This window comes from Euwallacea fornicatus, chromosome 14, assembly GCF_040115645.1.
Source record: "Euwallacea fornicatus isolate EFF26 chromosome 14, ASM4011564v1, whole genome shotgun sequence".
Taxonomy (NCBI): Eukaryota; Metazoa; Arthropoda; class Insecta; order Coleoptera; family Curculionidae; genus Euwallacea; species Euwallacea fornicatus.
In genome coordinates, this window is record NC_089554.1 from 2,186,515 (window position 1) to 2,203,734 (window position 17,220).

Below are 17,220 nucleotides of genomic sequence, written 5' to 3' on the forward strand. Positions count from 1 at the left end.
TTCTTTCACATGAGGGTAATAATGCGTAAATCATAGGGGAACGATTCGTAGTGCTCATATTCGACATTTGTAAATAAACGCACTGTTACTCTGTACGAACGAAGTTTGTTGTTAGTACGCCTCCATTTGAGCACACGTTCAGCTGGTTGAAATAATTTAAAAAATTCAGTATATTCCTGTGATATTTGTGTGACTTGCAGTGTTTTAACGAAGGGGTGAGGATTCCGATTTTTCTTTTAGCAGGAGAAACTCGAATCTGCCTGAAAGTCTTTTACAACTCAAATTGACCGTTATTATGAGTTTTACGGACATATCTAAGTTCCAGCTACGGGAATAATTGGAAAAATGACCTCACTCGGGTTCTCTAATAAATTAAGGTAGAAATTTCTCGCTTTCCATGACTCTAGTTTTTAATAACAGTAAGTCAAAGCTGAGAGCAATAAAACTTTCCAAGAGAAGGAAAAAATCAAGGGCATTCCGCATCAGACGGTGAAACCATTGAAGTGGCTTCGTTGTTGGTCGTGACAAGGGCGCCCTTTCAGTTCGAGGTCAGCCGTCTCTTTACGTCGAGTGGTCCTAAACGTCAATGCATGCCACCCCTACGCCCTTTTCATTTCCCTTATTTAGGACTTGACAATTTAAGAATCTAGGTGTACATTCAATTTTATCATTTCCAGCCCGAAACATTATTACCAATAATTTTTATCATAAAGATAGAATCAAAATTTTGGATGTTCTACAGCGTGTCAAATATCATGGAGATATTTCATGGGGCGATAGTACTTTGCAAAATAATTTTTTTTTTATGTTAATAGGCCTATGGTCAAAATTATGCGATTTTCGATATACCAAGCTATTTAAGAATATTTAGAACTTTTTTGTTTTTGAACTTAGAAAGTTGAAATTTGGAGGGAAGCTATAGAGAATAGAGCCAATTGATTGACATTAATGTCGTTTATCTAACACTTCCGGTTTAACCGGAAATTACTTCAACTTCCGATTTTTAAACGTATTGCCCTGTAAATTTTTGTTTTTTGGAATCTAGAGATTATTTTTAATCTAAAGATATGTCATTAAAAAAATTCTTTTTGTGGCTTTTTTCTGTCGAGCTACGCCACTGAGGCATACATATTGGTTACAAATATAGGTCAGAATTATGGGAAATACTACCAATTTTTCATTAGATTGAGTACTTTTCCTTTGTAAGCAATTTAAATACCGAAAAATAGTTTTTCCCGTTTATCTTCCGTTTTCCAAATGGCAATATGGTGGCTCATTACGATTTTTTAAAAGACTGTTTTTTCCTGATTTTTTTATATCAAACACAACATATGTTTGTTTAGATTTTTTTTCATTAATTCATTAAAAACATTTAAATTTAGAAAAAAATATGTTAGCCGTGGAGAAATGACAGAAGAAGAGAATAAAATATTTCCACTTGTAGAAATTGTGTACAGTCGTGAAAACTCGGGCGAATTAAATTATTAAAAAATGCAAAATTATACTAAAAGTTAAAAAATTTATATGCCTTTAGTATTTGGAGAATGTCGTCAATGGTCTTCCGATGTTACACGACTTTGTGCGGAAAGGTTTCCACTTAAAAACCTTCCAGGCCGCCACTAGGTGTCACTATTTTAAAAAATTAGGGAATAAAATGAAAATGGGAAATGCTAATGAAGAAAAAAAAATTATTTTCAGTGAAGACAAAGAAATTGAATTATAAATCAGTGGCGTAGGCTGACATGAAAAAAACTATAAAAAATATATATTTATTTAATGACATATTTTTAGACAAAAATTATTCCAGATTCAAAAAAAGTGGAAATGTATAGAGTATCGCATTTAAAAATTGAAAGTTGAAGTCATTTCCGGTTAAACCAGAAGTGCTAGATAAACGTCATTAATGTCAATTAATCGACTTTATTCTCATATAGCTTTCTTCCAAATTTCAACTTTCTAGGTTTAAAAACAAAAAAATTATAAGAGCGGGTCACTTTAAATTATCCGGTATAGGGTGGGAAAATTTCACATTTTTTTCACATTTTTCCTTTTTCATACGTATAGTTTCTTACGTAAAATTCTTAATTGAACTAAAAGGTTAAGCTACATTTTAGAAATTACAGAAATTTAACTAAAGGAAATTTTTCAAAATATCGACCATCCGGAGCAACACAGTTTCGAATTAAAAAATCTTAATCCAAAATTTTATGTACGAGGAGAACTTAATTTTTGTTCCTGATTATATTTACACCTTCTTGAATATTATCCAATAACGCCGCTATACACTTAGATACGGGTTTCTATATGAATTACTTTAAATGTTCCAAAAAAGAAATCTAATGGGTTTAAGTCCGGACTGGATGATGCCTACAGATGTGCAGTATCTCGACCAATGCCCGGATCTGGAAACTTTGTATTTAAGAACTTCTTTAAATGAATAAGTCAACAACATTGTCTTAAGGCCAGAGGAATGGCCTCAAAAATTCGAAGTAAGCAATTTTTCAAGAAGGCTGCTTGTTTACGTGTTCTTAATCAGTTCTGCCGGAAGTTCAACTCGTCCCAAAATCTCATACTACATATTTAACTGAAGATTAATGTCGAAAGTCATGTTCTCTCATTAAATGAGGATTTTTTGTGTTTTAAGAATAGCATCTTTCACACCTCCCTCGCAACGTTAATCGAAAATGTAACAACGGGCTCAGTTATCACTATTTCGTGGGTTTTGTAACTTTGTCTTAAACAGTATACAATGTGGCGATTATTCACTACTGTAAAGTAATTTAGTATGTTTCTTAAGGTTAAATTACGTAGCTTACTATGATATAAAACAATATCGATTCCAACGTTCATTAGTACGGAGTAAAAAGTAAATGCTAGAATTACATTTTATACATTTTAACTGTAAATAACGTAATAGTAACGATGTCCTATTGTAGCTCAACTTAAATTAAAAGAAAATTTTGAGGTTATAATGAAAGAAAGGATAAAGACATTTGGGAGAAAGCCCTCAATATTATTATCTTGTCTCTCTCGTATGATCTAGAAATTCCAGACAAGGATAGATATACAGTTTCCATTGTTCGGCACTGACCTACGCAGCTGTGCAATCGATCATCGAATTTATATTATAAATATGCCATCCTCATCTAGCATTGGTCTGGATGTTTTGGTACTTTGTCTGACCTATGGTGATACATTGACACACTTACTTCAAAGTTATCTGTTTATTAAATAGACTATCCTCTTTAACTTGTAGTAAACACTTCGCAATTAAATGTCTGGAATATTGATGTAACCTATATTTGGAAGCTCCATCGTTTTTATCCTTTAACAGGCAATCTGCATTCACCTTGAATTGATCTTCGCGGTGGGATGTGAGAGGAACGCGGACATATTTCAGGAGTATTGAAAATTATGATTTTAAGAACTTTGATTCATTGTTACGAATTGCTTCAAACGGTTGAGTAATGAGCCGAAAAACCGTGAAAATTACAAAAACACTACAAAAGACCAAGAAGCTAAAGAATTGAAGAAGAAAGGTAAGTTTGGTATTAAAATTTACACAGGGTGTTCCATAAAAAAGAATACAAGGCATCCGTGAAAAAAAAATGCAAAATACGAGAAACAACGTGAAATTTTACCGCCCTGAATGTTGAAAATGGTGTGTTTTCGAGCATGAGTCTATTAGCGGTTTTTAATTATTTTGCAGCATACTATCACCCCCTGAAATATCTCCATGATGATACGTTAAAATCGCGTATAGTGCTCTTTAACTTAAGTGATTTAACGTATAAAGACGTTTTTCGCACTATGACAGTGACAGCTTGTTAACTGAACAAATTTAGTGCCTGATACAAGAAAGTGAATTTTCACCGATTTGTTCTGGAAGTATTTCCATTGAAGTGTAACGTTCTTTTCATATAGACATTTTTTTGTAATTTGAGGATGTTATTAAATTTGGCTGCTCCTCGTTTGGAAAGCTCTGCATTCAGTGACACCAAGTTGTTTTTCCATGACTTGTTGAACAATGCATCATTTTATGTTACCTTAATTCCTTTGGCCCCAACATTGGCGATAAAACCTGATATTATTTTATGAAAACCTGACATATATAATGATACTACAATGCCTACGATAGTCCTCTAATGCTCTGCACTCGCAAAAACGCATGTGTTAAATAATTTCACTTTAGAGGATAGTTGCCTCGTCCATTTCCCTCTTTACGTAAAACGTTTCCTATTTCACGAAACGAGTTTACGCTCCTTTTAAGAGTATTTTTAAACTCTTCATAATTGACTGGCACATCGGGAAATTGGGTTATTGCCAAACCTCGTTTATTTTCTGTCCATTGCGGAAGTAACTTTCCAACAAAAAAACTTTCTGGTCAAATGTATACACCACTGTTAAAAGGTTGGTAAAATATCGTTATTCAAAATTTTAATATTAAAAAGTACTAATTTTCTGTATATTAATGAGAGGTGTTCATAAGTGATTTTATACACGTTAAAGAGACGCGTTAATTCGCAGTCTACAGAGAAATCGATGAAAGATGTGGGTGGTTGCTTAATACCATCATTCCTTGGAGATATTTAGAGACGAATACTTACGAATGGTGTTAAAGGCATTATGTTTTTTAAAGTTTATTATTAACACAACGTTTTTGGTTTTGCGTTAATTTTTTGGACTCCCATGTAAAGATTTGGATGGTTATTGTTTTGTGTTTCTTTGTTGAGCAAAAAGTTCTATTATCTTATCATAAACATCAGAAGGTAATAAACATTTTAATTTCTATAGATATCTATAAAAAAAAACGTTACTCTTATTTAGTTTTTAGTACACTTTAAAATTTTTAAATCTTGTATTGCTGCGTACCAAATGCCAGGCCTTGAAATTTCCGCGTTTAATAAGGCAAGAATTGTTGCTTTACATGAAGCTGATGATGCAAATCACCATATACACAGACTATTAGAGATTTCAATATCATCTATTATTCAATTATTCAATATACAGTATAAATGAATTCTTTAACGTTAAGAAGAAACTGGTAGGAATCCACGGCTCCTAAACGAAAGAGAGGATCGATTCTTTGTCCAATATGTCCATAGACATCGGCATGATCCATTTTCAGCCCTTAGAATTTATGTTTAACGTACATTTCAACGTGTCTTATTGATCTTTACGGATGAAAAGCTCGCGTAGCAAAACTTTGTGCAAAAAGTCATTTACGAGTACCTGCTCTATGTCTAAAGCACCAAGTCGCTCGCTTATAATGGGCGCGTGAGCATAGAGATTGATTGTTCCAGCAATGACGGCGGCTCATATTCATAGATGAAACCAGAATTGGATTTAAGGGTAATGACCGTAGGCAACGGGTCTGAAGGGAGCCAGGTCGTCAACAAAGACATAATGTTCCTCGAGAAGTTGCTTCCCATTGAGGAGGAACGGTAATGTTTTGAGGAGGACTTATGCACAATGAACGAACTCCATTAATTCCTGTTCGTGAGAACATGACAAATTGATACAGTTAACAGGCCAATTATCCTTCCATTACTCAACGTTAATTTCATCTTCATGGACGACAATGCGTGATCGCACTGCACAAGAACAGTTGAGTGAGTACTTGGAGAAGGGCAAATTATAGGATTAAGTCAGCAAGTGAATTCTTCAAATCAAAACCCAATTAAAAATCTATGAGATCACCTATCTAGAACTGTTTACTTGATTGGAAATGGATTGGAAAAAAATGGCACAATATTCCTCAAAAGATGATTAACCGCTTGATTGTATCGATGCATCGTCGTGTCAATTTGTCGGTGAATCGAAGGGGAGGTCATACTGACTATTAATTATATCACTGATCTACAAATGGTGACTTTAACAACGTATTCTTTGCGCAAAGTAGCTTTTTTTTAACGGTTTAGACATGCTGAATATGAAAACATTAACGGTATTTCAAAACTAGTTTTAGTTCTTAGTTTTTATTTAGTTTTTAGTTTTGTTAAAAAAAGCAAAAATTCTATTTTTGTGTTAAAACTAATAGATATACATTCTTCTATTCATTTCCAAAACTACCTCGTAGTTTTATCCCTGTTTTCTTGTATTCAGTTTTGGCATATCTAGCTAAACAATCCAGCAATAATCCGTTAACATTGAAACGTTCTATTTACTCTGATATAGTTTTTCCATCGTTCGAATGTCGCAATGAAAGCACTCTCCATGTTCGTCCTTGAATGTCTGATAGTTGTCTGGAAAGAAGTCCAGACGATAATGTAAATATTGAATTTTCATGAACATGTCATATCTCAATCCTTCGTATGATGAGAGCATATTTTTGACAAGTTCAGCATAGTTATCACTGCTCTTGTTTCCTAAGGAGTTTTTTGCCGTAAGATGAAAATCGTCCCAAGCTTTTTTCTCTTTACCTTCCAAAACAGAGTCAAAGTTATTATTTTTAAATAAATTTCTCATTTGAGGACCGACGAATATACCTTCCTTGATCTTAGCTTTACCTAATTATGAAAAGTTCTGGCGAAAGTATTGAAAAGCAGCTCCATTTTTGTTCACCGCTTTTACGAAATTTTTCATTAGCCTCAGTTTAATATGCAACGGTAGAAGTGAGACTTTTTGTGAATCAACTAAAGGGTGGTTTTGGACATTTTTTTGGCCAGGTCGAAGTAACTGAAGATAAGGCTGCATTTTTTAAATAATACTCCTTTCTATTACCACTATCCCATTTGCAAAAAAAGCACCAAACTTTCGTACAGCCTAATTGTAGCCCAAGCAGAAGAGCTACGACTTTCAAATCTCCGTAGATTTGGCATTGGTGTTTATTCTACTTAATTTCCAACAAAAGCGTTTTCATATTTTCCTAAGACTTTCATATCAACTGCGTGACCAATTAGAATCGAGTGTAAAATACTTTGATTATGTAGCAAAACACCTTTTAAACTTAGCTTAGAGTCATCTATGAACGGTCTCCATTCGTTCTGTTTGTATACAGGTTGTTGCAAATTAGCAGACCAATCGGCTAACCACACGTTTTCTTTATGGAAATTTTTTCTTTGGCGGTTTATACCCAGTATCGAAAGTATTGAAGTTCTTTAAAAAAAATATATTTTCTTAGTAATTTCGGTGTTTCTTAACAAACTTCAACAAAATTTTGCAGTGATGCATAATTCGATGAGATGTACTTTTCCTATAATTTAGGTTAAAATAATTTAAACCAGAGAGGGCAAACTGAAAGGTAATAAATACGTTAGCCCCCTCCCTCCCCCCATCACTATCACACTTATTTCGCACGTCAATGGTGAACGTGTTTTATTTTTTTAACTAAATTTTCGTTTATCTTAATTGTTTAATTTTTGTAAAATTTAAATTTACCTCTTATTTTAAAAGCTTTTCCAGCATATTGCCTCTCAATACATCGAACTCATTTTTCGTTTATGTCGGAAACGTATCTTTAAAAAGACTTTGTATTATCACGTGACTATCTTAAATTATTTGAACTAAATTGAAGACACATTTTCTATTTGGATGGATTCCGATTAGGAAATGTATCTGTATAATATCTAGCAGCTAACTTAACACTAGAACTGCATTTTTATTTAAATGCTAACAATAGTTTATCACGATACTTAAAATAATTACTATTGTTAATTTTACTATGTGAACTACATCCCCACTATTAAGACTATGTCAGTCATTTCCGAAAATGATAAAAATTCTTCCTTATTACCCACCTACGTTTGTAAAACTAGTATAAATGTAAGACTATAAATTCATTTGACAGTAAGATTAAAAGTTACTATGGAAATTGTTTAATAAGCAAAAACTAATCGTTGCCTTGACAACCTGTCTCATCATAATGTATGTCAACTAAATTTGTCAATAATAACCCACCAAAAATGGATGCCATGTGTTGAGAGGCAAAATGCTGGTATATTTAAAATAAGAGATAATTTGACATTTTACGAGAATAAAAAAAATTAAGGTAGAAGAACATTTAATTTAAAAAATAAAACACATGCACCATGGGCGAGCGGAAAAAAGTGGGAAGGGGAGAGGGGTAAACATGTCCATGACACGCCATTTTCCCTAGTCTGGTTTGAAATTTTTTTACCTAAGTGATAGGAAAAGTGCGCCTCGTCGAACTGTGCATCACAAATTTAATTAAAATACGTCAAGACATACCGAAGTAATTAATAAATTTATTTTTTTTTAACAACTGTAACTTTCTGCATCGCGAGTGTAGCGCGGCAAAGAAAACAGTCGCAGGAGGAAAGACTAATTATTTTCGCTCAAGGAATCTGTGGTTAGCAGATTGGCCTACTAATTCGCAACACCCCGTATAATGGCAAGGGCTCCCATCGAATCGCTCACATCTTCACAAAAAAACAAAACTTTTGGCCGTGGCAAAATGTTACGTTAACTCACAGTTGAAGGAGATTAGAATTCTTGCAATTTTTCGTGGATGACTTCTACTTCTCACCATGTATTGAACGTGGGTAGAGGAGCAGAAATTATTTCGAATACTTTTCCACTGTAGTCTGCTAATTATTGGTGCGTGTAATTTTCCTAAAAATTTTTTTTCTCCTAAAAGTACGTTAATAAATATTTTCCGATACAAGTCGTATTTTGTTTCACAATTAAGTAGGTTACCAATAACAGGGTGGTTCATGAGATTTGACGTTGTGTGAATTGTGAGATCACCTATTCCTGGAATCTTACCTATTTGTAACTATTTCGCTGGCGCTGCATGTGAACCAAACATGTTCGCTATTTTCCTAGATTTCCCCTTTCTTCAAATGAATGGATCAGGCAATCAAAGTTTGACACTAATGGCATTAACGCGTTTTGTAAATCAGTTTTCAGTGGAATTAAATGTGGAAGTTAGTCTTCAAAGAGGCGTTTTCCTGCGCGAGGTTCTTAAGTTGTGCAGCGTGGCCACAATACCAGGTCTGTAAATATGAAACCGGAATTTGCCTCCAAATATCCCTAGTGGTCAATATAGGTACTACCTTATCGTGTTATTAGGGTACTACATCTCTTATTTACATCTGAGAATAATTTTCAAATCATAACAATACATGTTCAATACTGCAGTACAGTTTGCAATAGCTTTGAGTATGTCGAATTTTGTGCCTACAAATTACGATTTGCGGACAGCATTGATTTTCTGTTACCACTTGAAAAAAACGGCTGCAGATTCACATCTCATGCTTGTTGAAGCTTACGGTGAACATGCCCTTGGAAAATCACAGTGCTATGAGTAGTTTAAAAAATTCAAAAGTGGCAATTTTGACGTCAATAACGAAGAGCGTGGAAAACCACCGAAAAAGTTTGAAGACGGCGAGTTGCGAGCTTTGTTAGATGAGGACGATACTCAAACGCAACAACAATTAGCGAACCAATTAAATGTGACACGAGAAGCCATTTCCATTCATTTGAAAGCTATGGGAAAAATTCAGAAGATAGGAAAATGGGCACCCCCCGAACTCAATGAAAGACAGCAAGAAAATCGAAACACCACTTGCCGATTGTTGCTTACCAGGTATAACAGAAAGTCATTTCTTCATTGAATTGTGAATGATGACGAAAAATGGATCTATTTTGAGAATCCCAAACGTAAAAAATCATGGGTAACTCCAGGCGAACCATCAGCATCGTCAGCAAGACCAAATCGATATGAACGGAAAACAATGCTCTGTGTTTGGTGGGATCAAAGAGGCGTAATTTGTTATGAGCTGCTAAAACCTGGAGAAAGAGTTAATACTGAACGTTACCGACAACAAATGATGGACTTGCATCGGGCTTTGCGTGAAAGACTACTAGAATATCAAGAAGAACGGCAACACAAGGTGATATTGCTTCATGATAATGCACCATCACACTCTGCAAAACTGGCGAAGGAAACGATTGGGACGTTTCATTGGGAAGTACTATCACATGCGGCTTATTCACCCGACTTAGCACCATTCGATTATCACTTATTTGCATCGATGGGACACGCTCTTGCAGAGCACCACTTCACCTCTTACGAAACAGTTCAAAAATGACTCGGTGAATGGTTTGCCTCGAAAAAACGACAGTTCTTTTGGCGTGGCATCCACAAATTGCCAGAGAGATGGGAAAAATGTATATGTAACGATGGGAAATATTCCGAATAAAATATTTTTTATAATTATTGCGCAGCTAAGTTATACTTTTTATTAAAAGATTCCGGTTTCATATTCACAGATCTGGTAGCTGAAAATTGAACGTGTTAAATCGATTCCTCTGAAAGAATGGCAAAACGCTTTTGTCGCATTGCATGACTTGATATAGAGAGAAACTGGCAACTACAAAACGAAGCCCTTAACCAACCGGAATGATGGCGTGGAACTAAGTAGATAGTTTGCTCGATCAAAGTTTTAATTGCTCCTACAAGACGCCAGGATAAACCTGGTGGAGAATTACCATAAATTCCCGTTAAATGCGGAAAAGCCTGACGTTTTTCGAATCGCAACAGGTGTTTTATAAGCAAACTTCCAAAAGTCTATTCCAGTGTGTTTCGCGAGCCACGCAACAGATGGAACGCCTTTCTGGTTTATTTATGGTCGCGTTTCGTTTAGCAAAATTGCAACGGATATTAGGGTTTCCATTGTGATTCTTCTAAAACCCGAAAGCTGACGTTCGTCTTCTCTTTCAGTGTTGTTAAGAGAAATCAGTTCTCCAAGATAAAATATAATTGCGACGTTTTCTCAAATTACGTGCGCTCATGGAAGGAGTGGCAATTATCGAAACGAGCCCCTAACGAGGCGCCCCCACTGAGCGCGAACACGTAAAATAACTGCCACAAGCACGACGATTGTCTTTTGTTGCGGAAAAGTGATTTCCATTTGTTGCGGACACGATCCTGATGGCCCCAGCTGAGCTGATGGGCGTCTGAACACAGAACGGCGTCGTTATATAATAAAAAATCCATTGTCCCGTTGCAAAATATGCAGGCACGCTGCACCGTTTGCGCGAAACAACGCATTAAGGGCTATCTCTAACACCTAATCACGTAATGCGGTACAATTATCAACGCCTCAGGGTCTAAATAGAACTGTAGACAATGAACCTGTTCTACATTTTTGAGACAAGAGAGATCTCTCTTAAATGGGTAACAAATGGCGTTTTCGCCCCAGTCACGTCACTTTCGTTGCCTAATCTTCCCCGTCTTATTGGCCAAAGTTTGACGTGACATGTATATTAGGATGAGGAACGCGCCCCTGATACAATCCGGAGATTTACTGATCGACGCCCCAGCTCAGGTGAAATGGGGCTTAAAATTCCGATTTGACGGGGTAGTTTTCCTGACGTTCTAATTATTGCAAAGCACGCGATTAACCTGTAGACGAGATTTGGATTTCGTATAATTTAAGGGAGAATGGAAGCGAGTACTCCACACGGAAATTATACTAATGAGAGCTAAGATTAATGTTGAGGGTCTAGCGCTCATAATGAATTACTAAAAAAAAATTTTTTTAAAAATCGGAAAAAAGAACCTCCCAGGTTCCCTCGATGACCCGACTTCTGGTGCGGACCGCCGCAAATACGATATATTCGGTTGTTACACCACTAGTGATGAATATTTTTTAATCATACGTTAACTGCTTTTATGCAAAATCGTTATTGAATGCAATACGAACAAAACCCAGAATTTTGAATATTATTCATGAGCATCGTAACAGCGTTTGTGTTGTCGTAAATAGCAAGAGAGCATTTCCGGGACAATATTAAATCAAAATAGCTTGTTAAAAGAAAAAAAGTTCCTTTCTCACATACCACTTCCGAAGCAAAACCACACGCAACACCATAAGTGTTGCCAATAGTTCACCGGTCATTGCATGGTGCCTCTCTGCTTCCAAACTTCATACGGGGGCAATGCTACTAACCGCCAATTGGTCTTCAGATGTATATACGTTTATTTATTTATTTATTTATTTATTATTATTATTATTATTATTTTTATTTAATTACTTGTAGAGATACAATCTGTCACAATAAAGGTAAAAATAAATTGGACATTCAATATCTATGCTGGCAATTACAAATTATAGTACTAAGTGGTGTAGTAAAAGGACCAACATTTCAGTCCCTTACTTGGTTGAATCTATGTGGCAAATCTAGAGGGTTGAATCTCTTCAACCTGGTTGTATATGTCGCTGTGTCCAGTAAATTTATGACTGAGTGATTTGGGTGGTGAACTAATCTTCGCATGTAGTTATTTGAGTAGCAAATACGTTTATAAATTCACTTAATTCGTACCTACTAAAATACCCGAAAATGCACGTTCTCTCGACTTCCCGATCAGAAGTAGTGAATAAATCACTCCCGTTCATTTTTTGGACTCCATGTATATGCACCTTATTTTGGGACATCCTGTATACATTAATTCTTGACGCGTATCGGTTTCTCGACCGCTGAGCTGTGCGAATTATATTATTCAATTACATGTGTTATTAATGTATTGTCTTATCTAAAGGAATGCATATAATAACAATTCCCCGCTCTAGGTCAGTAATATTATATTTCGCTCAAGTTGCATATTAAATGATATAAAAGCAGATGTATCCTGGGCGTAGGGTGATTTTGCTTTCGGTGTCAATTGTAGCAAGTACTCAATCTGAGATTTGCAATACGCGTTTTTCAACATATTTTTTTTAAAACGAGTTTACTTAAATCTTAAATACAACTTGCATTTGCAAAAAGCTGTAAAGTTTTTTGTATGTTTTGAAGCGATATCATTCCTTAAATGAATCAGAGCACGAGCGTGGGCACAAAGAAAATGTTGTGTGCGAACGGATGATAAATCGATTTTTATTTAGTTAAATATTTAGTGAGTAGTTTCATTAAGCAAAATGACTGTTTGCCAGACTTTGCATTTCGTCTTAAACCATTTTCAGTTGAATTTTACATGAAAAATATTAAGCAGCAATATACAGTGAGAGTCTCAAATTTGGAATCAATTCAGTAAATCAAAAACAGTTTTTTTTTCGAAAATATGCACAGACGCGGAAATTAGTATTTTAAATTGTGCTTTTTTTGATGTGGACAAATTTTACACAGCGTGTTTCAAATTTGCGATACGACGTTATTGACTTTTTTTAATGGAAATCCTAATTATTTTATGACTATTCCTAAAGGGTATGTCAAGTTACACATGAGTATAAAATGCCAGATTTATATTCTTTTTTGTTTAAAAGATATTTAACGAACATCAACTAATTCAAAAAAATGATAAAATCTAATTCAACTCAATAATCTTTCTTTAATAAATACTCAAAATGTTTTCCATTTACTAACTGATGTTACCCTAAACGGGACTGAATTGTTTTTGAACATTTCTAATTAATTTGGTGAAAATTAGCCTACACTCCTGTTTTATTCGTACTTGCAACTCCCCAATGTTTTCCGGTTTGGTCTAAAAAATTTTGCTTTTCAAGTACCCCTATAAGAAACAGTCCATAGATGTTAAATCCGGAGTTCTGGGTGGCCATTCAAAGAGTCTTTTTCTGCCAATCCATCTGCCTGGAAATACATCATCCAGATACTCACGGAGAGGTCTTGAAAATAAAAAGGCGCATCGTCTTGTGTTATGAAATATACATATTCATTTGACCATACAATTTATTTTGTTTTTTATTCTATTTGGGAATAACGTCTCAGACACCGGTGGAAATTATTAGACTGGTGGAGTTGCATAATATTCTCAGTTAAAACTAAAGGCGGGTTTACACGAGTGGTGAACCACCTGCGTAATCGTGAACCACGATCTTGAACCACGCTTTCATGGAGTACGCCTTGTGTGAACAGTACATTCATGAAAGAAGAATCGAAGTGAAAGATGCCATGATCGTGAATTCGTGTATCAAACATTTTAGATATTCTTTGCCTCACTCAGACGTGGAGTGGTAATCAACAAGGAAGGGTTACACATGAGTGACTTCGAAAATTAAAAAATTTTGAGTATTATAGAACTTTCATTATGAGACCCTAAAAATAAGGAATATAAAAAAGGAAGCTCACATTGTAGCGGTCAATAGAACCGCAGTAGCATTAAATTTGCAAAATTTCAAAAGTCATGTAAATACAGCAGACGCTCGATAACGTAAATATGGGATAACTAAAACTTGCGCTAATGTAAACACATACTTCGTTCTATAGCATCAAACGGAACACGCGATAATGTAAACAATGTATACGCTCGATGACGTAAACAACTTTTTGCGACGGTGAATCGCCGATTTATGTTGGGGATTCACCTTTGCAAGAAAGTACGACAAACCTGGCAAACCAAGCCAGTCGTAGATGGTGTTTAGAACACGTTTATACATACGTTATAACAACCAATACATTGCATGCGTTAATACATTTTTACGATCATGGCATCCATGTCGTATAAAAGAAAATGTTTAAAATTAAGTGAGAAAGTGAAAATTATAGAAGAAGTTTCATTAGGCGCTGGAGTAACACAATTAGCAAAAAAATATGGTGTATCAAAAGCAACAATTTGCAAAATTAAGCGCATGAAAAGACAACTTTTACAAAGAACGTGCAATACATTTGGAGGACCGGGAAATAGAAGAACTTTAAAAAATGCAAAGGCACCCAAAATGGAAAATTCTCTGTATAAGTGGTTTTTACAACAGCGGGAAAATCATGTTCCAATTAGTGGCGAAATACTTAAAGAGAGAGCTAAATTGTTAAATCAAAAACTGAAAGAAACTGAAAATTTCGTTGCTAGTGATGGCTGGCTGCAACGATTCAAAGGAAGATATGGAATTCGACTGTTATCTATATCTGGTGAAAAATTATCAGCACAACCACAATTAGTACAACCATTTAAAGAAAAATTGATAAAAATCATTAAAGAGTTAGATTTAAGAATGGAACAAATTTACAACGCAGATGAAAGTGGTCTTTATTGGAAAATGTTACCAGAGAAAACTTACGCTGCATCATATGAAAAATCTGCTCCGGGTATAAAAACAGAAAAACAACGAATAACGTTTTTGGCCTGTACTAATGCTAATGGTTCACACAAGATAAAACCATTGGTAATAGGAAAAGCACAAAATCCACGATCATTTAAAAATTTTAAAGTTCCTGTTGATTATGACTGTTCAAAAACCGCCTGGATGACTAGCGGTATATTCCTGAAATGGTTTCATAAGCGCTTTGTTCCTCAGGTATAACAATAAACAAACACAAATGATCTGTGCATAATTTAAAGATGTTTTTCAATTTGTAGGTAAAAAATTTCCTAAAAGAACAGAAGCTTCCAATAAAAGCGTTATTACTATTGGATAATGCACCATGTCATCCTCCAGAACAACAACTGAGGAGCAGAGATGGGTCAATTTTTGTTATGTACATGCCTCCTAACGTAACATCAATAATTCAACCAATGGACCAGAATATAATAAGACTAACAAAACTGTACTATCGAAAGTTTTTACTTTCATCTGTTTTGTCTAAGAATCCTCAAAACATATCTGATGCTTTAAAAAAAGTAACATTAAGAGAAGCTGTCACAGATTTACATATGGCCTGGAGTGAACTTAATCAGGAAACTATTGCAAAATGTTGGAATAAGCTGTTTAGTACCAATGATGAAGATAATGAAGAAGAGAATGTTCCCTTAAGTGTAATTAGAGAACGTTTGCTATCCAGCGTTGACTCTATTGTCAATAGTGCATCATTGGATGTTGTTAATTTATTGAAAGTAGTGAATCCTAACACTGTTTGTACCTCAGCTGATATTAATATTTGGAACGAGGACAAACTAACGAATGATGCTACTAAAGATGAGAACAGTGAGAATGATGAAGACGATTCCATTGAAGCAAAAAGTTTGGTGACTGATGCCCAAGCTGTACATATATTTAATGAAGCTTTAGATTGGGCTGAAAGAAAAGAAGTGTCATACGCGGATATTTTAGTTCTTCGTAAATTACGGGCTCAGGCATTGGAAGATAATGCTAATCGCAAATTTACGCAGACTAAAATTGCTGATTATTTTTCTTCTAATTAATAACTACTTATTACTACAATAAAAGAATATTTGTTAATTTTTTATAGGTATGTTAGTATTAAACGTTTCTTTCAATAAATCTTTGAATTTTTAAATTACGTTCGCTAATGGAAACATTTCGATAATGTGAACCACACTTGGTTTTAATTAGTTCACATTATCGAACGTCTGCTGTATTAAATTTAAAAATCTACGGAGTCGTACGGAACTCGTGCGAAATGCAAAAAGTGGTACTTCTAGTGTAGATACATATATATATATATATACCAGGTGATTCATTAACATAGCTCTCCATTATATCTTTTTTGTTTTAAACTTAGAAAGTTTAAATTTAAAGGGAAGCTGTGTGAGTATAGAGCCAGTTGATTGGCATTAATGGTGTTTATCTAGCACTTCCGGTTTAACCGGAAATTTCCTCACCTTTCGATTTTTAAATGTAATGCCCTAGAATTTTTTTATTTTTTGAAATCTATAAGTAATTTTTTGTCTAAAAATATTTTTTTTTGTGAAAAAAAAATGATATGCTGTTAATATTTGGAGAAGGTCGTCAACGGCTTTCTAATACTGTACGATATCGAGGCCACCATTATTTTAAAAACTTAAAATGAAAACGGGAAATGCTAATGAAGAAGAAAACTTTATTATTACTGAAAACAAAGAAATCGATGTTTTATTTATGGTAGAGGTTAATCCAAGTATATCAATTCGTGAGATAGCTCCAGAATGTGAGATACCTTTTCGTCATGATGTCGAATTTTGGAGAAACATAAATACCAGTAATGCAAATATCAACTACACCAACATTTATATCCAAAAGATCATTAAAGACGATTGGAATATTGCAACTGGTTTATTGAAAATTTGAACCTAAATTCATAGCTTCTTTCTATAATATTATTTTCTGATGAGAGCACATTTACTAATTTCGGACTCTTCAACCGGAACAATAAGCCATATTGGCTTCGAAATAATTTACGTTTGATGATAGAAGGTAACCGTCAAGAATGATTTGGCTTTAACTGTTAGCTGGGAGTATTAAGATGAAGAATTTTTGCTAAGTTTTACTAAGAATATTAAAAGCTACAGAACTCTTATGCTCGTTTGTAGGGCCTATAATTTTCGATGGACAGCTAACAGGGGAACGATATTTAAATTTTTTA

The 17,220-nt window shown here is 34.6% G+C and overlaps 2 protein-coding genes across 4 annotated transcripts in view; both read left to right on the plus strand.

Annotated features, from left to right (window-relative positions):
- heph (polypyrimidine tract-binding protein 1 heph) overlaps positions 1-17,220 on the plus strand; it is a 311,014-nt gene that overhangs the window by 117,974 nt on the left and 175,820 nt on the right. The gene's annotated exons all lie outside the window — the stretch shown is intronic.
- Positions 14,131-16,104, plus strand: LOC136343382 (jerky protein homolog-like). Its single transcript, XM_066290074.1, has 2 exons — positions 14,131-15,215; positions 15,278-16,104. The coding sequence occupies exons 1-2, from the start codon at positions 14,409-14,411 to the stop codon at positions 16,058-16,060; spliced, it is 1,590 nt and encodes a 529-aa protein (XP_066146171.1). The 5' UTR covers positions 14,131-14,408; the 3' UTR covers positions 16,061-16,104.

Bases quoted from the DNA above. Each gene is read 5' to 3' on its own strand.
- LOC136343382 (XM_066290074.1), top strand. From the start codon at position 14,409: ATGGCATCCATGTCGTATAAAAGAAAATGTTTAAAATTAAGTGAGAAA. The intron at 15,216-15,277 runs GTATAACAATAA...TTCAATTTGTAG, and splicing joins ATAAGCGCTTTGTTCCTCAG to GTAAAAAATTTCCTAAAAGA.